Source organism: Anas acuta, chromosome 1 (genome assembly GCF_963932015.1).
Source record: "Anas acuta chromosome 1, bAnaAcu1.1, whole genome shotgun sequence".
NCBI lineage: Eukaryota > Metazoa > Chordata > Aves > Anseriformes > Anatidae > Anas > Anas acuta.
The window spans coordinates 127291054-127313808 of record NC_088979.1 but is presented as its reverse complement, the minus strand read 5'-3'; the positions used below and the strand labels follow the sequence as shown (position 1 = coordinate 127313808).

At 36.4% G+C, this 22755-nt stretch overlaps 1 protein-coding gene across 1 annotated transcript in view; it reads left to right on the top strand.

The window, feature by feature from the left end:
* ANO2 (anoctamin 2) overlaps positions 1-22755 on the top strand; it is a 196498-nt gene that overhangs the window by 92175 nt on the left and 81568 nt on the right. Inside the window, exon 15 of the mRNA XM_068654424.1 lies at positions 2005-2088. Coding sequence (XP_068510525.1) covers positions 2005-2088 — 84 coding nt within the window. The remainder of the gene's footprint in view (positions 1-2004; positions 2089-22755) is intronic.

Sequence of the window (22755 nt, the reverse complement as noted above, 5' to 3'; positions counted from 1 at the left end):
AGTAAATTGATAGCCTTTCCTGCTTTCTTCTAGCATATATTTTATTAATCTGAATAGTACATGAAATTTAAATTTAAAACAAGCCATCATGCTAGCATTTTCTTTAGATATGTTTGGTATATCAGTACTTGAACTTTAGAGAAAAAGTTCACACAAGCCTACCACATTAGTACCAGATTCTCAGGGAGCAGTAGAAAGCAAGTATCATTAATGAGACTGCCTTTGAGACAAACATGCATATTACATCTTCACAGAGTTCAAAAAAGATATGGAAATGTTAATTTAAGACAGTTGTTTGAGTATCAGTGTGTTCACATACCTGCTTAGCACATCAGGAACTTCATATGAACAGGATAAAAAACATATTGAATCACAACATCTATGAATTAGGATGCAACAGAGAATGCTCAAGATGGTAGTGAAGATGTTGCAGACAGGAGAAAATGAACAGCTTATATATCCCCCAAGACAACTGCTGAAGTTGGAGGCAATCCCTATTCTATTGCCCATCAGGATTATTTTTTTTACGAGTTTTTAGATTGCTTTTGTTTTTAGATTACTTTCAGATTTATGAAAAAGTGTAAGCAGATTTTGTTCCTAGGCTGACAAACATACATACTAATTATAGTAAGAGCAGTGGCCAATGGTACTTATCTGAAATGTGTGTGAGTGGGTTACTCTTATGCTCATAAGTGGACAGAGGAATGTGAGTTGTTTTAGTCTTATACACTAGCATTTCTGAAAAAAGCTCTGAGTGGTGAGTATTTTTCCCGTGACATCTCTGAAATCATTCACCACATCTTCAGCTTTCCTCAATTACAGCTTTAGATTACAGCCCAAACTTTTAACCTTTAGATACAATTAGTTTACTATTTTTTAGCTAGTTTCTGTGACATGGAACAGATACAACTGACAAGGACTATTCACATGTGGCTATTTGCCCAAGAGACAGCCCAAGAGATGTGAGTCTGCTGTAGTTCCATGCCCTCAACTCCATCCTGTATTGAAGCTAAGCATGTATTCTCAATAGGCACATGCACACAGCGGATATATATGCACAATGTGTATATGTACATATATGGCTGGCCACATAGATCACAGAGGCACACAAACCAGACATGCAAACACAGACAACACAGTGGCCTCATCCTGCTCATCCCTCTGGATGAGTAGGATGGAGGTCTGCCAGTGGGAATGTATATATATACACATGCAAACATAAATGCATATACATATATTCAGTGTGGATTCCCTCAGTAACAGGACTCAGATGACCTCTCCAGTTTCTGGCACCCAGACAGAATCTTAGATTAATAGAATGGTTCATGTTGGGGGGAACCTTAAATATCATCTAATTCCAAACCCCCTGCTGTGTGTAGGGACGCCACCCATTAGATCAGGTTGGCCAAGGCCCCAGCCAGCCTGGCCTTGAACACTTCCAGGGATGGGGATCCACAACCTCTCTGGGCAACCTGTTCCAGTGCCTCACCACACTCATAGGAAAGAATTCCTTCCTAATATCTAATCTAAATCTACCCTATTTCAGTTTAAAATCATTTAAAACACCTTGTCCTATCACTCTAGTCCCTGACAAAGAGTGCCTCCCCAGTTTTCCTGTAGGGCACGAGACTGGCCCTTCTAATCCCATTATCACTCTGTTTTCACACACTAGTTCCTTCCAAAGTGACCTAGATCCCTTCCTTTCACCACATTTGATTACTCCACTAAAAAACAAACAAACAAACAAACAACAACAACAACAACAAAAAACTTAGTAAGTTCTGTGCAATCCCTCAATGCTCTTCCTCTGAATCCCATAAAATATCCCATATCCCTAGGCAGTGATCCCCCTAGTCCAAAAGGTGCTGTGGTATTGACTTATCTGCATGGCTTGAATTGAGAATAAGTAATCAGGATCTGTTTATTTATTTATTTATTTTAATCATAATCAAAAGTTTTGTTTTGTTCTGTTTTTGTTTGTTTGTTTTTAACTCTACTTTTTAGGAGCATCCCAGACCAGAGTATGAAACCAAATTGCTACAGAAAAAGCTGAAAAATAAAAACACGACAACGGAAGATCCAAATGAAGTAAGATGTGGCTTATCTTTTCACTTACATTTTGATATGTTTTGTTATATTGTGATTATCTTTCTGTCTCTGGCAGTTTGCAAAAGAAACTTTATGGTGCTTTTCATCAATCTTGTATGTTGCTTGCTCTGGATCTTATGCTATGCAGCCTTGTAGTGCCACTGAAATGTTTCAAGGTCATGACTTTGCTAGCTCTGCAAAGTAAAACATTTTACTTAAATAGTTGAACACCAGTTCAAAAGTAGTTCAGGATCTACTCTGTAGAGCGATGAACAATTAGAAAGGAAAGATGATCAGCACAAGAATTCTTGTAGCAATGACCTAGAATTTCAGTCCTTTGTGGACAATAATGGAAGCAACTTTTATTGTAGTGAATTCATTGGCATAATTAACACTGACATCTTTTGTCATGTTGCAGTCACACAGTTGTGCAGTTTTGATAGCATTTCTATTATAAACTGGGGAGATTTAGATTGGAGATTAGGAGGAAATTCTTCACTCAGTGGATGATGAGGCACTGGAACAGGTTGCCCGGAGAAGTTGTGGATGCCCCATCCCTGGAGGTGTTCAAAAGCAAGTTAGATGAGATCCTGGGCAACCTGATCTAGTGGGTGGCATCCCTGCCTATGACAGGGGAGTTGGAACTGGATGATCTATGTGGCCCCTTCCAATATGAGCCATTCTATGATTCTATGATAAATTGATTGAATAATAATCAGTATATTGTTTTTAGATCGAAGTGCATTTAGGATTTTTCTGCTTATTTCAAACCTAAGTACAAACACTTTTTTTTTTTTTTTTTCTCCAATGTCTTCTTGTAAAATGCTGCTTGAGTTCTAGTTCATCAGCACTCATAAGCACTTCAGTTTTGAGGTTTGGTACAACAAATTTAGCCTCACAATACATGAAATAACGATCCCTTTCTTCTGCTGCTCACCATCAAGACTGTGATGTGTTTCCAGTGAAGCATTTATCTCAGTAAGACTACCTTTCACTTAATGGACCAGCCAAACTCTACAGAAGACAATAGAAGGATTATTAATTACTTTAGAAGGCTTTGGATATGGCCCAATATGAGCAGAGACTCTGACACAACAGAATGACTCTGCTGTATGAGCTGTCTGACTCAGGAGAGGTCTTCCATTACACCCTGAGCACGTTGTTAGGCCTTCTAGTGAAGAATCAAAGATGGTAAAAGATGGCTAAAGCAGCTGCTGACATTCAGCTCTTTCTGATTTAGTTAAGTGAAATCGGGAAATAAGTAAGCACCTGGTGCTATAGAATATTAAACTTTTGCAGTCCTGAGGCAGAGTTAAATAATTAGCTTTCTTCTAAGAGTGTAGGTGGAAAATGATGAACAATGTGAAGATCCAGCAACATACCAAAGAGCAATTTAAAGATTCAGCACTATACAAATTCGTTTCAGACATCGCAAAGGGAAAGAACTCCCAGTTTATAGTATTATTTAATTCTAAAGTAATTTTGAAAAAAATAGATTCCAGTTGTTGTGTCATTTAGTGATTTTTTGAAGCTTCTGAATTCATTTCATTAAAAAAAAATAAAAAATAAAGCACTTTGACATTTGCCATCATACAGTTACTCGGAGGGAGAAGTAAGTTATTCATAGGACAGAAGATTTAATTTGGATTGATTAAGATGAATCTCTAAGAAAGATATTAATCTTGTAACTCATGCACCACCATCTCTCTCCAAAATGCTAACATGTATTCCAAAATTCTGAGCAGTTTTCAGTCACTGAATTTGATTATTCATTCTGTTGCAATCAATTTTTGGATTCCTTCTCTTTGCTTCCCTTCCCTTCCCTGCCCTGCCCTGCCCTGCCCCCTTTGTTATTTTTATTTTCAGTAAACAACAAATTAGTCAGTTTGGAAGGTCTCTTGCTCAGACTTTGTACCTCAAATATCTTATAATATAAATGTAAGCAATGTTTGTGTGGGACCTGCTGAAGAGGGAAAAGCCCAGTTCTTTAATTGAACTGTTATGTTTAACCATTGAAATGTACCATTTCATTTCACTTTGGAAGATCCTGAAAAGTTAGGCATTAAAAGTGATGAATATTTGAGTCTGGAATAGTTATTCTACATAATTTTTAGAGGTTTTAATCTTTTCTTTTTCTGCCTTCAGATGGCTGTATGTTTTACTTATTGCAATATTCAGCAGCTTTTGCATGGCATGTTAATATCAAGGCACAGGTTTCTGTGAGGTCTCTGGCTCAATACTTTCATCTTGTTGGGTGGAAGCCAGAGTACAGAACTTTGTCATATTAATAGTGCAGATTTTCTAGCAACTGGACTTGCATCAAAGTAGAGGTCTCTGTAGTCAAAAATTCATTCCTCCTAATTTCTTGGTTTTATGTGAATACACATAAGCCTCAGCCTCAGAGAAGTCTCGCTTTCATCATGTCTTTGTTGACAATCAAATGTCATGGTATAAGTCTTTGTGAAGTTCTTTCCTGAATACTTTTAGATAACTAGTGTGATTTTGAGGTATATCATTTGCGTGTAACAGGTCAACAACTGCAGTTTGCTGTATTGATATCAAAGAACAGGCTCTGGCACCAGTGGCTACAACTTCTTGTTACTTATCTCGTATGAAGTCAGAAGTCTCTAGTTCAGCAGCTGTGGCTTGTTGGGGTAGAAATGATGCCAAAGCCACAGCTATTGTGAGAATATTGACTTAGAGCTTACATAAAGGCATCTATTTCTATAAAATTACTGGCTTATTTCCAATATGTTAATTCCTCTGTTCTGGTGAGGATGTGACTAGTTTTATGTTGAGAAACTGAGCTTTTATGTGGAAATCTCTGTGTACAGTGCAATTTATTTATTTTTTTTCTTGTCTTACTTCAACAATGAGTCCCTGTTAAGCTAATAGAATTATTTTACAATGAAGGGATGAGTGTTTTGTTGTGTGCTGGTGTTGTGATTGCAGAAGAAAATCAACACCAGCAGTTTCATACTCTCTTCAGTGATAACTTGGGAATACCTATTAAGAGGAAACCTACGTCAACACAGAGTTTTCACTGTTGTTGAAGTCATTAACTTTAATGAGTGTGGAAGATGCCCAGTATCTGTAAGGGCCAGTAAATCTGAGTCTCTCTACCAAGGCAACTCATTTCAAATTAGCTTGATTGAGACTGAAAATAGAAAGTATTACAGATCTAGTGTACTGCTTGCTTAATGGGGTTTGTATTATAGAGTATAGCTTCCATACAAATACTACTTAGAGTATTTAGACTCCAGTAGTAAGAAGAGAACAAAATTTTAGCCTGCACTATCCTGTGTGGCTCAGGCTGTTTTAGCAAATACCTTATTGGTTATTCTGAGAAGGGGAAAGAAAATGTGAGGACTCAGAACACTTCACTAAAGGTTAGTATGAAGTTTTTCTTACAATTATACCTCAGTGTTCTCCTGTTTCAGAAGACAATTCATTTAATGCTGAAGAAGTTGAAACATTTGCATGAAATACCTCAGGTTAAGTAGCAAATGCATAAAGAGATAGTCCTTATAAATTATGACATTTATTTGGAAAAATGACAAGTTCTAAGTGAAAGACTCTGGAAACGTGCAAGTGAATCGACTTAAAATCAGTAACATTATTTGATTCTTTGAGGTCATGAAAATAAAGCCTTGCAATGTAAAACTTAGTTCCAGATTCATATACCTTAAAAGCTTTCTTTACCCTTGCAGCAGAGATGAATATTCACATTGTGTGTGTGCATGTATTTGTTTGATGATATGTTCATGGGAAGAAGGCAGTTGTAACTGTTTTAATAAAGCAATTTTTTTTGGATGTTGTTCTTGTTTAAAACACTATAGCACTGAAGATGTGAATAGATATATTTAACAAAAAGGATAAAGTTACTCTATCTGCAGAATGTTAAATATAAAAGGTGTTGGATACTTGTAATCTTGTGATAAGCTGTTCCTCTCTCTGTGCAATACTAATGTTCCAAATGGAAATACATCCAGGTCAGGAAATGAAAATTGGTCTTGTGCCTGAAAACATGCAGATGGGGCTAGATTGAACTCTCACTGGAGGTGATGGAAAGAAGACCTTGCTGTCATTTCTGTGAGAGATGGATCAGGCTCTATCTCCTTTTCATTAAATGTCTAGCTGATCTGGCAAACATGATGAAACACCATATATATTCTTATCTTTCTTATTTGGCAGAAACCCCAAGAAGTCATTCCATATTTCTCAAGGAAAACTTTCCTTATAGAAAAAAGGGCTTGTCTCTTGTCTCATGTCCTTACTTGGAGCAAACCCTGGAAATAACAAAATATGGCATTCTATCTTAGTTTTAATTACTTTTTAAAAATGAAAGTGGCAAGATCCATTATTGTTAATTCAGCTGTTAAATGAAAGAAAAAAAAAAAAGTCATCTTTCTTTCCAAAACATTTCATTTCAATTAACAGCTGAATTAAAGCAACTGGTTTGAAAAAGGTAGGTGTCTAATGTAAGGATGATACAGGTGAATATAAAATAGAGTTGCATGCTGCTAATGAATGCCTTATGAATATATTTTAAAATTTGTCAGCATTGCAAGGCATGAAATAGTACTTCCTGCTACTAGTAGATATCTCAGATTCCAGTTCTGCATAGGCAAATACCCCGACAAGAAACACTTCATATGTTAGAGTCCGTCCCTTTATTAAGCAAATCCTTGTTATGATTAACTATTAACTAAAGGAAAAAAAACTTTTTTTTTTTTATTTATATATATTAGCTATAACTGTGTAGAAGAAACCAAGATAATTGTTTATAAATATTAATTTGAACAATCAGAATGGTAAAAGATCTGTGAATAGACCTAGAGTTCTTTAATCTCTAATTGTTTTTGTCAAATCTCTAATTTGAGAAAAGCATTTTTCAACATTTATTAGACCTCACTATTAATGTGGTAAAAATACCAATTTTGATTCAGCATTTCTTAAATTTGATGATGTTTTTTCTAGCCTTTCTCTTTCCTTGCTTTATTTTCACAAATGCCTTTTCTTCCCAAGCATATGGGATAGTAAGAGGAATATGTAATAATTTATATTTTTTTCCTTTTCAACTTATTCCTTGTATCATTAACTTTTATAAATAATAAATGTAGAATGAGTTGAGGTGAATAAGGACAATTATGATGATAATCTTAAAGAGAGATCTTATTTTCTTTATCGTTTTGTTATTTGGTTGGCTAATTGGATTAAGCCAAAATTTGAAGGCTAATGGTTATAATTCTGATTATTTAAATTTTTATTTGTGTTCTTGGTTACACCAGTCTACAACAGAGTATTCATAAATAAAACTTGTGTCTTCAAAAGACTTCTAATGATCTTTCAATATGTTCTTCTTTAGATGTGTGGGTGGTTTGACTATAAGGGATACATGATGTATATTCAAAACTCTTTGCTATTGTTGACTTAGAATTTGATTATCTATGAGCTAAAAATGTCTTATTTGCTCTTCCATCTCTGAAAATCTAAAATGGATTTTCTCATTTGTATCAAATAAATAAACTCACTGTACAGCCACAGTACTCTGCTTCAGTATTTAGAATTATATTCCAGTACTATAATTCCTTTGAAATCAAAAACAGCCTTCAGAAGGATGGAGCTCTTCCAATAACCCTTGATTTGAAGAAATAAAATGCGTAGTAGAAATACACAGTCACAGAATCACAGAATTTCTAGGTTGGAAGAGACCTCAAGATCATCGAGTCCAACCTCTAACCTAACACTAACAGTCCCCACTAAACCATATCCCTAAGCTCTACATCTAAAGTCATAGGATAATTCAAGTTAGAAAGAATTTTAGTATTTTATGTAGTTCAAACTCCTGCTCAAAGCTGTGTCAGGTATATTCAGACCTGATCAATCAGGCTATTGGATAATACTGGATAGTGGGGTTTTGAAAACCTGATGGAGACTGCACAGACTCTCTGGACAATGCTTGACTGTCCTCATGGTTCTTCATTTTGTCTAGCATGAACTTCTCTTGTTTCAGTTTATGCCTGTTGTCCCTCATTCTCTTGTTGTGCCCCCCTGTGTGGCACCTGTCTCTGTCTTCTTGATGACAGAGCTAAACAAACTCAGCAAGCCTTTATCCTCAGCCTCTTCACACAGAAAGTTCTCCAGGGCCCTTTGCTGGACTCATAAAGGTTAGCAATTTATTTTTCCTACTGGATAGCCCAAAATAGGACACAGTATTTTAGGTGCAGTCTAATGAGTGTTAAGATGTCAGAGATTATCACTTCCCTTGATCCACTGGCTATGTTTCTGTTAATACAGCTGTATGCTGTCAGTGTTATTCACTGCCAGGGTACACTCTGGGCTCACATTCAGCTTGCTGTCTACACAGAACCTGAAGAGCCTTTTCAGCAGAGACTGTACCACTCACTGCAAGGAGTTTTCACTCCCCAAGGCAAGTCTTTGCATTTGTCTTTGCATTTCATGTAGTTCATATAACCCTGTTCTTCAAGCCTGTCTCTAGGTCCCTCTGGATGGCAGCCCTTCTCTCAAGCAGTTTGATTGCCCACGACCCCCATGTCTAATGACATCTGTACATAAGCAAGCGTTCCATCACCTCCTCTAGGTCTTTCCCTAAAGATGTTAGATGGGGCAGTCCTAGTACAGACCCCAGAAGTACTCCAGGTGTTACTGGCCTCTGGTAAAGTACAACTTGTTAGCCAATATCCTTTGAACCAGACCATCCCCCTAGTTTTTTGCTGAAGTCAAGGCAAATGATATTGACAGGTCTCTTGGCCACAGGTCTAGTCATTTTCTCACAGGAAGCAATCAGTTGGTGAGGTTTGATTCACTTTTGCTAATCAAATGGTGATAGTTCCCAAACATCTACTTCTCCTTCCTGTGCTCAGACATGGGTTTCACTTACAGTGACATCAGCCTGCTCCTATACCTTCTATTCCTCCTCTCCAAAAGACAGGTGAAGGAAATCACTGTTCTGTCTAGACATCAAAAGGTTGTTTAACTAAGAATATTGGATGCTTTTTATTCATCTGTTGAAGGCTAAGAAGTGTGGATCGGAGCCAGGATTTTAAGAAAAAGGTATGTAATTGTCACGAGACTCTGCCAAAATAAAAATTAGTGGTCTTTTTCAGAAGAGAGCTTTGAACCTAGAAGCAAGAGTAGGCAGGGTTGCTGTTTGTTGGTCTGCTCATTTGTGTTACTCATTATGATTCTGGCTCAAGGAAACATTCTTTCTAGGGCTTGTGTTTAATCATGTAGCTGGGACTTAACAATTAAAGTTAAGCACATGCATCAGTGTCCTGAATATGGATACAAATTATGTGCTATTTTGAATTGAGACCTAAGCTTCTTATTGACAACAATAAAGATGAAGCAGGTCTCTTTCCTATTAAACTGAATGGAAAAACTCATTCCTAAAGGTTCTATTCATCAGTTCTTGAAATTAATAGGAGTTCTGCCTGAGTAAATAATAAAGTATTGGTCCTTAAGTCTACAGTTACTGCAGATGACTTACTATCATGTTGTGCCCAATGAAATACTATAATAACAGGCTAGAGGGTTATAGCAAAGTCTCAGGCTGAAAAATAAATCTCCAGAAGTCTGCTGGGTTTTGATTTAATGCAGATAGTTGAAGAAGAAAAACTAGAGTATTTTCCTTTCCCGTATGCTGGTGACAAACTCCTGTATCTTGGACTATATTTTTTACTTTCTGTTGAGCATATTTATAGGGTAAATTTCATACTATTAATCTCCAAGGTCAAAGCAGAAGCCTAGATTTGGGACAAATTTTACATAAATTGGCTATGGAAACAATATTCAGTTGAGCTAGTTGCCAAGATTTTTTATTTTTTATTTTATGCATACTGCAATCCTGTCTGCATTTTTAAAGAAATAAATGACATTTACATTAAATTCCTTTGGGTATCCATCCTATGAAGATTGAAATTCCACTTACTCCAAATTCAAACAGCTAAAGAAGCCAGTTGGAACTGCACAACTTTTACAGCTATTACCATGCTTAATTGGAAAACATTTGCCTGCTGATCTGCTAATTTTCATGATACACTTAATTTAGAGATAGGATGACATGCTGTTTGGAAGGTCCTTCACATCACATCATGGTATTTAATGAAATAAACTTGAATTCTTACCTGGTTATTCAAATCATCTTTTTCTCCTGTTGATGTCACTTGAGAATCATACAAGTGAATTTAATGAAAGCAGACTTTGGATTGTTAATATATAATGCTGGATTCATGGCTTCTTTCAACTCCATTGTTTATGCAGTGAAAATGTAAAGCTGGTTTGGATGCATGAACTTATTTAAGAAATTCCAGTGATATACACCTTCTGTAGCTTTGCAGGCTGGTGCACGGCTAATGATATAAATAAAACTGGAATTTCACCTTTTTTTAACATAACTGTTAGAAATTCAACCCATCACATATTTTTATTCTATTCTAAAAATTCCATGAAATTATACCAGAGAATCAAAGAAAGATGTTAGGAAGCTTCTGCAACTGTTTGATGCCAAGGTGCAAGAACAGTTCTAGGTTTTACTGCTATCTTTGGCCTAATTGCCAAATTTACCTTAAATCATATGGCTAAAACGAGTCTCATATTTGAAATCCACAGCTCATTGGTGTGGTAGTCTGTCTAATTCCCATCCTTCCTACCCTTCCCCCAAGCAACAGTGAAGAAAATCCTGGTGGGTTTAAAATGGAACAATTCCTTGAACATCAGTCTGGAGTCTCTTAACCGACAGACACCAGCCGCCATTTTTCCTTTCCCTAAATAAATTCAGTGGCTTAGAGAAACACAGTCAACTTTCTGGACCAAATATTGCACTGTTTTGTTTCTTTTGGACCTGATTTTCATGTTCAGTGCTTGGTTTTCTTAGTGAGGCAAATTGCCTGGAAAATAAGTCAGGCCTCATTTCTTGAAACAACTTAAATACTTTTTTGAAAATGTTGGTACTTGTCTCCTATATTCAAAATATTCCTATATTCTTGATTAATTATTGTACTATAATATTTGAAAATATTTCAAATATCAGTTGGACTGTGTTACAAATGCTGTATCAGAAATTCAGCTTCACTTCTGTTTTTATGTCAATGTACTACCAAAGTCATCCTCTTGATAGGCAAACTTTTTTTTTTTTCCAAAATTCTGGGTCTATACAGTTAATTCAGTTCTTGCATCTGTTTTTTCATTTACAGTAACTCCCTCTTTACTCCTTTGCTAGGTTCCTTCCTTCCTTCCTTCCTTCCTTCCTACAGTTCTCTCCTTCCCTTCCATAGATTCTTTTCTTCTGCTTCACCTCAAAATATTTATTTTTAAATATTCTCACTTTGCATCTCATAATTTCTCAGCACTACAAGTATTTTCTGTTTGTCTAATTTTCATTACCAAGTAAAGATAATATGGCAAACTACAGTGGCCAAGAGATTTTAGAATCTCTCGTATATACTGGCCAAAGAGATTTTAATAGGCTTTTTTAGGATTTGGGAAAATGATAAAGTATAGTAAATATCAATCCTTCCACACAGAAAAAAAAAATATTTACTGTAAATTATTATTTAAAAAATCTATTGCATTTACTTATGGTTGTCTGAAGGATATCTTTCAAATACAATGCAAAATATCATTCCTGATGTGGAGAGAGACTTTTTCTCTCTTAACAAAACTGATGCTGAATAACTTGAAAATTAAAACTAATATGAACTTCTTGGACATTATTTTAAGGAGAAAGATTATCAAATCCAGCAATACAGAATGAATGGTCTTTACAGATAAAGAAAACATTTAAAATAATTTCAAATAACTTTTCTTTCTATAAACATTGACCATGAAGAAATTATTGATTTTGTTTTCTTTTTACTTAATCTATTGTCAGCTGATGGGTTCGTGCAAGGCAAACAACATAGTATTTATGAAAGTATCGCTGCACGCTTTTAAATCAGCACTGGTCATGAAGCAAAACAGCAAAATTCTGCTTCAGATACACTTGAGACACACTTGAAAAGGTCTGCTCAATATTGACATTAAATACCAAGGAATCACAGGATCACAGAATTGTAAACCTCAATTTGTAAGGGACCTCAAGAGATCATCGGGTCCAAACCACCTGCCAAAGTAGCTTCCCTAGAGCAGGTTGCCCATATAGGCATCCAAATATGCTGTATCTGATAAATGAAAAAGAACCTATAAATGATGTTCTCTAGAACAAGGTCATCTTTGAGAAATGAAATGAATCAATTAGCAAAGTATGCTGGATTACAGAGCTTTGAGAGTTGAAGAGGTTTAATATTTAAAAATTCTAAAAAATATTGTAAATTTGCATCCAAAGCAAGCATGAAAAAAATAGTAGTAAAGGGCTCTGGACATAATTAGGCTTAATCACATTAAACAAAACAAAACAAAAACAAAACAAACAAACAAACAAACAAAAAAAAGCAACAAAAAAGCATCAGACCAAAAAAGAAAAAAGATAGCTCACATGAAAAATTATTTTCTCAGGTGCAAAATTGAAATGAAAAGCTGAAAAAAATAATTTTTATTTAGACTTTGAAAATGAAGTTAAAACAATTAATTGAAAAGTACTTAAACATACTGATTAAAAAGCAACAGAAAATAACTGACATCTGTTTAGTAAGAAGATTCTATTTCTAATTCTAATCTTAGTAAGAAGATTCTAAGGTTATAAATCAATATGTTTCACTGAAACTGAATGGAAAAAAAATGGTTATGAGAATTTGCATTAAAAAAAAAAAAAAAGGTAAGTTGGTGATGCAACTATATTGCATCTGGTGTTTGGTGCTTTCTGCCCCATTGTCCCCATTCTTCTTTGCTGTCCCTCATGTGATCATTCCCAATTCCAATCATACCTTTTTTTTTTTTTGTGAACCAAACATAGAGCACTATCAGTAAGGAGGTCAACTACTTACCCAGTCCAAGGAGAGAGAAAAGATTCTGTCTGTGGCTACCTGAAAGAAGGGAGTCCTGCATGCTCTGTAAGCCTTCCTGCTCTTCTTCACGGAAAATGGCAAGGCCTTCATTGTGTGTCATTATCCCTTCAGGGCCAATCTGGTGTTTTCAGACTGATGGCTGTCTATGGTCAACCACTGCCACTCCCCCTCCTCAGCAGAACAGGGGAAGAAAATATGATGAAAACAAGCTCAAGGGTAAAAAATCTTGGGGAAATCACTCACCAATCAGCATCACAGGCAAAGCAGACTCAGCAGAATGGAGATTCATGTAATTTATTGCCTGTAACTAACAGACTAGAACAGTGAGAACTAAAGGCAACCTAAAAACACCTTCCCCCTATCTGTCCTATTCTACCTTCTTACCTCAAGTGGCACAGGAGAATGGGGGCTGTGGTCACTCTGTAATGCTTCATCTCTTATGTACCTTTATGGTCATTCTCTTGCCTTGCTCCATGTGGGATTCCTCCCATGGGATGACCACCTTCCCAGGCTGATCTTCCATGGGCTTCCCACATGCTCTTCAAGAACTGCTCTTCAAGAACAGCTCTTCAAGAACTGCTCCCACATGGCTCCATACCACTTGGTCCATCTGTCAGGAGCAAACTGCTCCAGCACAGGTTCTCCATGGGTGGCAGTTGCCCCCAGACCCCTGCTCTTGTGTGGGCTCCTCTCCATGGGCTGCAGCGTGGAGATCTGCTCTGCCATGGGACCCATGGGCTGCAGTGGGACAACTTGCTCCACCAGGGTCCTCTCCACAGGCCACAGGTGAACTTCTGCTCCATGTCTAGAGCACCTCCTGCCCTCCTTCTGCACTGACCTTGATGTCTATATGTTAGTTTCCCATCCCTTTATCTCATATGCTCTTGCACAGCAGAATTTTCTTGTATTAAATCTGCTCGCACAAAGGCACAACCAGCATCACTCTGGGCAGCAGCAGGTCCCTTTTGAAGAAGCTATAACTGTCTCCTATCTAACATGGGGCATCTTCTAGACTGTAAAGAAAGGCCAGCCCTGCAAGCCCCAGCTACCAAATAACTTGCTTGTTCAGTTATATAAGCAAGAATGACACAGCCAAGTTTGGCCCCTCTGCTCTTATGCATTTTGAAGGCTCTTGTACTAAAAAGACAAGCTTTCATCCACTCTCATTTATTCCAGTACAATTTTCTGGTGAGGTTACTGTTGAAGACAATAAAGCCTCCTTTTTCACCTAAGTGCCAAGCCAGGGAAGTGTCACAGACTTTTAAGACTACTTTTACTCTTTAGATTCTCCTTATGAAATGCAAAATCTAGAGTAGATTCAGAGAGACAAAATAAGTGTCAGAGAAAACTGAATCAGGCACAAAGCTGACTGGAATTTTTAACAGGTTGTAGATGAAAATAAGCATACAATAGCTGTTTTAGCTGACTTACAGAATGGCCAAGATTGAATAATTAAAGAAGTGTACAGTTAAGCGTCACTTAAAAATTTCACTGGGATTTTCTTAAATAAGTTTTTTTTTTTTTCCCCATGGGTTTGTATTTTGTACTATGTGGTCAAAGATACTCTAAATAGGCTTGCATAGAAGCTGGAGTGTTACCAACCTGAGCAATTAAGGTGCAGAATTGGAAACAGGGCTACAAACTAAGGACAGAAAAGTAAAGATAAGAAAATTAAAATAACCAAAGGCTTTTGAGGAAAAAAGCAGATATGACAGATATAATCAACTTAATTGCTATCTAGTTTGGAAATCACCACAATGCTTACAGCGACACAGACTGAACTATTCAAAACCCACAGTTATGTAATTAGTGAAAGGTGAATAAACCTTGCTATAGCATTATGCCACCCCTTTTCCATGTACCTTTTTTTTTTTTCCTAAGAAACAATAGAAAAAGATTGATAAGGCAAGACTGTGATCCAACAAACATATTTTAAACTGATTTTGCCACCATGCCATGATGCATTGACACAGCAGCAGAACTACATGTATATTTTTTTGACTAGTAGTGCCAAAACCCAACTTTGTCCTAGAACTGTTTAGTTATGTGGCATGTGACTCCAATGTCATAAAGGTTGCAATTTTTCCTCACCTCTCTCTACTACACATACACACTCCCTTGTTTATTTGTTTTTGGTAACATGGATTTTTCACCTATTCACTAGGACTAAATACTTCCCTTCCATCTTGGATTTACTTTTTCATGGGTAAGTGTATGATGGGTTCCTTCTTCTCTCCTATTCCACAACAAATCTCTTCCTTACAAGAAGTTAAGCATGTATATAATCTTATACATGTACATAAACATTTACTGAGCCTGTTTTAGAAAGCTCTGGATAGTTGGTCTTGGTTTAAAAGCACTGCAAGAAAGGTTTAAACTTGCTGTAAGTAGTTTCTCTTTGTTCTGAAGGGAAGAGTAGATCTACAGATTGGTTATGAGGACTGCTTACATGCTGCTGATTGAAATGCAAGATCAATAGTATTCAGATTAAATCAAAAACTGACCTGCAGGGATATGCTAAGTTGAAGCAGTGTAGTTGACAGAGAAGATACACATCATTGATTGTAATGATGAAACACCCACTGAACCTAAGATGTTCTGTGTATGAAATATAAATTTTGGTATAAGTTTGGCTAAGCATAGTTTATAATTTATATTCTATAGTTTCTATTTATATTTTATAGATTTAAAGTTTAGCTTTCTTTACTTTTCTATGGTTTCAAGATTAACTAACCAATGGAGCTGAGAGTAGCACTTATTGTCTTCAGAACTGAATCCCTAGATTACATATAGGAATTGCACAAGCTATACATTGAGAAATAAGGAAATATAAAAAAACCTAACATGCTTATAGGAAGTGTGTGTGCATTTCCCTTAGGTATTTCATTTGTTGCAATTGTAGTATTATATAATTTTCATCCAAGCTATTAGTTATAAGTGGGATTTCTAATGTTGCATCCGGAAAAGTTGTATCTATTTTTAGCAGCTTACAACTTTTTAAAACACTAACTTCTCAGTTTAGAATTTTCTGTCATGAATTTCTGATTAGATTTTGGAGTTTTCAACTTCTGGGTGTCCAAATATTTTACCTTAGCTGCTTGCTTTCTGGTGTAGTCCATTGGACAGAAGCATAGAATGTGCTTGTATAGAACAATCTCTCAAAAATGCACGTTGAGTCTTGCTGTAACATATGCTGGTATTAGCTTGTGTCTGTCATGTCTTTTACAAATGTGACATTTATTTATTTATTTATTTTTCCTAAAGTTTATAACAACTGCAAAGCAGAAAGCTTAAACTAGACTTCTTCTAAAATGGAGTGGTAGCTTCATTAACTGATGGAAAATGAAGCTATGTTTGCTATTCCAGTGCAACCATTTGCAGTTCCAAGCCAATTGAATAGCATGTTTAAGATTTGACTAAAGTTTCTGGTCCTTAAGATGTTAATAAATAGTAAGTGACATATTGTTTCCTTCTACTGTGCCAAATTCTGTTGTGGCCATTCAGCACAAATAGGAGTCCTCTAATATTTTGTGTAGTTCTTGAATCATTAGAACTGAATTTTTAATTCTTTGGCAATATTAAAACCACTGATTGTATTTGCCCATTATTACTGTTCTAAACAGTCTAATCCACATTCTTGTTCCTTGATAGTTGATTGAAGTGGTCAAATAGAGATTTAATTGAAACATTGTTTTCAAAATCTATGTGTCATGGAAAGTAACAGTTTCAATGTGGTACTAAATTTAATTTAGAGCTAGATTAGTCAATTGTTTTAAGGTTTCCTGCTAGGTTTAAAAGCTCAAGTTAAATCCTTGCTCTAGAGTCATTCTGAAAGTCCAGTTGCCCCTCTCATGGGTCAGATTATGGCTGGATTTTGGGATAGCCATTGTAGAGAAAAGAAAGTAATAGGATGTGGTATTAAATGCATTTCAGTTGCATGTGCAGCTGCAGTGCCTACTGGTCCAAAATGCCATAGATTTAAGAAGTAACTTCCATTTGTCTAAACATTTTCCTTATAGAAGAAGCAGTTATGACGTCCTCGAAGAATTCAAGGCCGAAAGGCCTCAGGGTGTCAAATTGTTAGTGGTACACAGTTATTCTACCTGATATTCACTTGAAGGCATGCACAAAAGGCTATGAGGCTTTTACTAGATGAATAAAAGAGTTCCTCACTTTTGTGGTTCCTAGTTGCTCAGCAGACCCATCAGGACTGTGAGAAACCAGCTCAACTGTTGTCCGTTTGCAAGGAGAGCTATCATCTTCCATATGATATCTAATGGCAAGACCATTTTGGATGGGAAGTGAGTCAGCTAGTTGCATTCAGAAATGTTTGGTATGGAAAATGACTATACTGACGGTAAAAGACTGATTTAAATCCATGGATGGCTTTTGGTGAAAGTATAAGTAGAAATTTCAGTCAAGCAAAATGAAACTCATCCAGCCAGATGACACTTAAACAATGAACCTTGGCAAGCCTACACTGAAAATCTGGAGGGTCCTAAGTTTGTAAGCCAGTTTCTCCAGGTTTCCCATTTTGCTCCTGGAGGTTTGTACAAATATGCCGCTGCTCTGCATGCACTCAAGGTAAATGTGAAACAGCCCTTAGAAGTGGCTCAATGCAGCAGTATGCAATGAAACTCACTAAGGATTATGCTCTATTTCATCTGAAAAATAATTGGAGTCCACACAGCATGCCAAAGCATTTCCTTGCCAAGCCAGCCAAGTGTTTTGGCTGCAGTATTGTAAGGAACAGAAACCTTGAGTCACCACCAGATGCATTGCAATGCTGTTGGTGGAGCCCAGGTATACTGTAGAGATCAGCAGTCATGGAGCACATTCCTACTAAAGTCCCAGAGGGTCTACATTTAGACTGTTCTTCAGGGGGATGTTGCTGATTGGTCCACAAGCTTGAGGTATAACTATCTAATTACAGCTGTCAGGAATGCAGGCCAGAGAATAAATTGAATTGAATTCATTTTAATTTTATATATGGCTATGTTTTCAAAAGAGTTTAAGAGCTGATAGTTCCCACTGAGAATTGTAAAAGCTGTTGGGAGCTGAGCACTTTTGAAAATCTGGCCAGCTGTGCCTTTACAAAAAGCATCTCTAAAGTTTCTCTTTGTTAGGACTGAAAGAATGAACTCTTCTCAGAGATTTGGACCTGAGGGGCAACAACCGGAGCAGAACATTTTTTAGGGTGTTTTGGCCTTTATTTTCTCTGGCCAGTGATTATTGCCCTGTGAGGGGTGGACATACACACATGACCGACAGACAGCAGAACACTGGATAGACCTGGATGGGATATTTCCAGGGATGAAGTGTCAGCTTTCTTGTGCCCATAAGTAATTGCAAAGTCCACAGCTCACGTGGACAGCCTTAACCTTCCAGAACCTTTCAGGGTTCTGTTTTTGATATTGAGAACATACAGGGAGGATAAACTATGGGACTGAGTGCGCCTCTCTATAGAAACAAAAGAAGGAGGGAACTCTGTGTTGTCTCTCTGCCTAGGCAGCTTATAAAAATAATAGAAAATTATTTGCTTTGAGAGATACAACCTAGGGAGCACTGTCTGGAGTGCTATCCTTTGTCCTGGATAATGTAGGAAGTAAGCAGCAAGTACTAATGCTCCACTTGAATTTGCAGAAATCTGTGAGGTATAATGTTATGCTGTCCAACATTAACAGCCAAACTATATATTTTTTGTTTTGTTTTCCATTCTTGTTTTCAGTGTTTGGTAGACAGAAATTGCAGGTGCTCAAAGTGAGTGACTGCTTTTATAAAGACTACTATTGGGTACATGTACCATTATTTTCAAAATGTGTATAGTTATCAGTTGACAACAGGTATTTTGATATAGTTACAGATATAGTAACTGTAGTAACAGATATACAGAGATATAGTTACAGACATGACTAAGCTAGCTGGGTTGCATGTACATCAATGTGGTGTGACAGAGCAGTAAAATGGAAAGCTGAAGAGGAGGCAGTCATGAAGAAACAATGAGCTCCTAGCAGGGAACACCTGGGTTTTGCCACATTCCCTTATTTGGTCAAAATTGCACTGGCAATTGCATCCCACATGAATTATGTATTTAAATTAAACCATAAATTAGGACTTTTGGAAACCATACCATCTAGAGTTATAGATAACTTTGAGGTCAAATAGTTATATTTCATTGTAAAGTGGAATAGAAATTCCCAAATCTTGGAAGTGTGTTTTGAAAAGCTTTATGAAACAAACAAAAACAACAACAACAAAACAAACAAAAAACAAACAACAACAACAACGCAACAAATCATTACTTGCCCTTCATTTGACTTCTCAGGCCTCTTTAACACATGCACAAAAGAAAAAGTAGTAGACTTCTCTGGAAATAAAATTCCCAGTTTCACTTGTGACTTTTAGGCCACAGTATTGTTATTCCAGACTTGGAAGCAACAACAGGAGAAAAAAATATAGGCTTTATGATATAAAAATTCCTTCTCTTCTTTTGTCTGTGATTATGCATCTTTGTCAGGAGAATCTGTTGTTATAGATGACTCAGCTAAAGAGAATTCATATTTAAAAACAAAGCAAAACAAAAAACCACAAGTCTTTCACAGTGTTCTCTTGTGTCTTGAATTTTTTAAGTATGTTTGCAGGAAGAATATATCACACCTAAAATGCAGTAGTCTTCTTTGTGGAATTGTCTTTTTGACGGTGCCTCAGAGCGGGATTTATGTTGTCTTTTTGTTTTCTGCTAGTTTTTAAATGCATAGGATAAAGAATGTTCATCCTCTCTCTCAGCTACTATGCTCTGCTTCTTTTGTTCTGATTTGTTTGGCCTTGGAGACTGATGCTCCTATTCTCTTCTGGTGGAGAACTAGTAATGAATATTTCAAAATATTTCAAATCAATGCACCACCACAATAGTATGCAAGTAATAATTCATCAAAGAAAATAAACCAATAAACCTACTTTTTTTTTTTCTCTTTTGAGATTATTAGCTGTTAGATTTTACTTTTGGTATATTAAATTTTATCAGCTGACATCTGTGCATGTTGGCCTTTTAATGAATGAAAAAAGAACGTTTTGCAAAGATGTAAATCACACCAACTAGATCTTACAGCAAAACCTGAGGATAATAGCAAGGCCTCTCACCTTCATAGTGTCTTGAAGGATTTTGTTTACCTCCTTACTATTCTTCTTTAACTTGCAATGTCATCTGCATAGCAAGGGAAAGACAGGGAAGTATTTTGTCCTGTATTACAAAGTGATTTGTATATTGACAATGCTGGAAAATGTTGGCCTCAGGATTAGTTCCCTAGCTTTCATTAAATATCAGTGATTCATTTTAGAGTATTGTTTAGCTGGAAAAAGATAGGAAATTGTACTATGGACCATGAAAAATAGTATAAAGGGAAAAATACTAGCTTGATAATATTTGTCATGGAAAGTTTCTGGAATTGTTTTGGTTCCTGAAAACATGTAAGTTGAGATTTTTGACGGAGCAGCAGAAAAGATATTTTTCTCTACCAACCCTGTGGCAAACTGTGGCAACCCTATGAATGGTTTGTTATGATACATGGCTTGATGCCATACATCACATATTTGCTAAATATAAAATGTACAGCGTATGTTTTTTACGTATGCCTTCAAAATGTGTGTAGACAGGATCAGGTAATTCACAGTCTGATCCTTTGGAAAAAGGAAAGGATGCTGTCTAAATGCAGGAAACTTTACTTATTTGATTCTTGCTATTATTATTGACCTGATAAAACTGCCATTTATTGCTGACCTGGCTATGTCAGGACTTCCCTAATTCTGGTTCCTATTTGGGTCCATAAGTGCTTTGCTAAGTCACTTAAACTTAGCTTAAATTTAAACTAAGTTTTCCTTAGTCTAATAATAGTGATAGGAAGAAAGGTAGGAATCTTCTTTTCAAAACTAACTGTTCTGAAGTGGTTAGAGACTTTTAACATGCCTAAGGTTTTAATGTGGACAATGCTTCAGGTTTCATGAAGTCAAATTTGAAAAAAACTATCTGAAATTCATCTCCCAAGCAGACAGAAAGCACTTGTATAGAAGTGTCCCATATGATTTAATGAAGAAGATCAATGAGATGACAAATTAATGAATATTTTCCTTCAAACAGGACTTAGAAAATAAACAGAATGCTAAAAAATTGTGGAGGAAAAGGGATTGTTCCACAAAGAAAAACATACTGTGGTAGACAGAAAGAGCAGAAGAAAATGAACATTTCCAAAAGTCAAGTTTGAGCTAAATTTTGCAAAGTAAATAAAAATAATAATAATAAAGGAGAGAGAGGGGGAAAAAAAAGAGAGAAACTATAAAGCAATTTGTATGTGCACATATACAGAGAAGAAAAAGTAATGAGGAGGTAGGGTAACAGCTCAGTGGGGCTTCTACTAAAGATAGCTATGGTACTAAAATTAATCACAAAAGTTGTAGAATGATATAGGTTAGACTGGATCTCTGGAAATCTTCCAGTCTTCCTCTCAAAACAAGTCAGAAACTAGAATAAACTGCTTAAGGCTTTGTTCAGTCAAGTTTTGAAAGTCTCCAAGGATGGAGATTTCACAGCCTGAGATTTCACACAGAAATCTGCTGTAACGGTTGACTGACCTAATTGTGAAAAGCTTTTCTCTGATCTCTGATATCTGATTGGAATTTCCCTTGTTGAAACTTGTGTCTGTTGCTTTTCAACGTATCACTCTGTGCCTCCAAGAAGATTCTGGCTGTGCCTTCCCCGTACCTTCCTACTAGACATTTGTCTACAGCAATAACATCTTTAGCCTTTTCTTAAGACTGTTGCTAATGCAGCCCATTATGTTGGCTTTCTTCACTGAAAGGGTGCACTGCTGAGTTGTGTTCAAACTGTTGTCTTGGGTGACTACTAGATCATTTTTGCCAAAATTATTTTCTGTCTACTTGGACCACAAGTTGTACCACTGCATTCCATCCAAGTGCAGGATTTTTTTTATTCCTTTGATGAATTTAATGAGTTTCTATTGATGCATTACTCCAGTCTGCTGAGATCTTTCTGAATAGTAGCCCCACTCCCCAGTGTGTGAATCACTTTCTCCAAGTTGATACAATCTTCAAACTTGCTTAGACTACCAGCACCCAGGATGTTAATAAATATAACTAATAGTATTTGCCCAAGTATCAGCCTTTGAAGGAAACTTCTTCCAGTTATACTTTATATTACTGATCCCAACCCTTTTTGCCAGCAACTCAAACCATATTTCATCCACCTTATTGTTTACCTACCAATTTGATATCTGCACATTTTGACTACAGCGATACTGTGGGATATATACAGATACTGTGATATTTAGCCTTGGCTGTGCACAAATTGAGTTGGAAGAAAACACAAGTCAGCTGCTGAAGGACGAAATGGAAATCATACAACTGAGGAAGCTAAAGAAGCTCAAAGAGTTTTATGCAGTCAGAAGAAAAGGAAGAACCATGTAAACTTGATGCCAAAATTCAGAAAAACAAACAAACAAACAAACAAACAAAACAAAACATATTGAATCACAAATCCTGTAACAAGTATTTTTAATAGCTCTGTCAAAATTAGGTTACATTGCACAGTTGTTACCACCTCTCTCTTCTCACTCTCTTGACATACACACACAGACACACATATGAAGGTGTCAGGAATTACCCAGGCTGTCGTCATCATTTGAACACT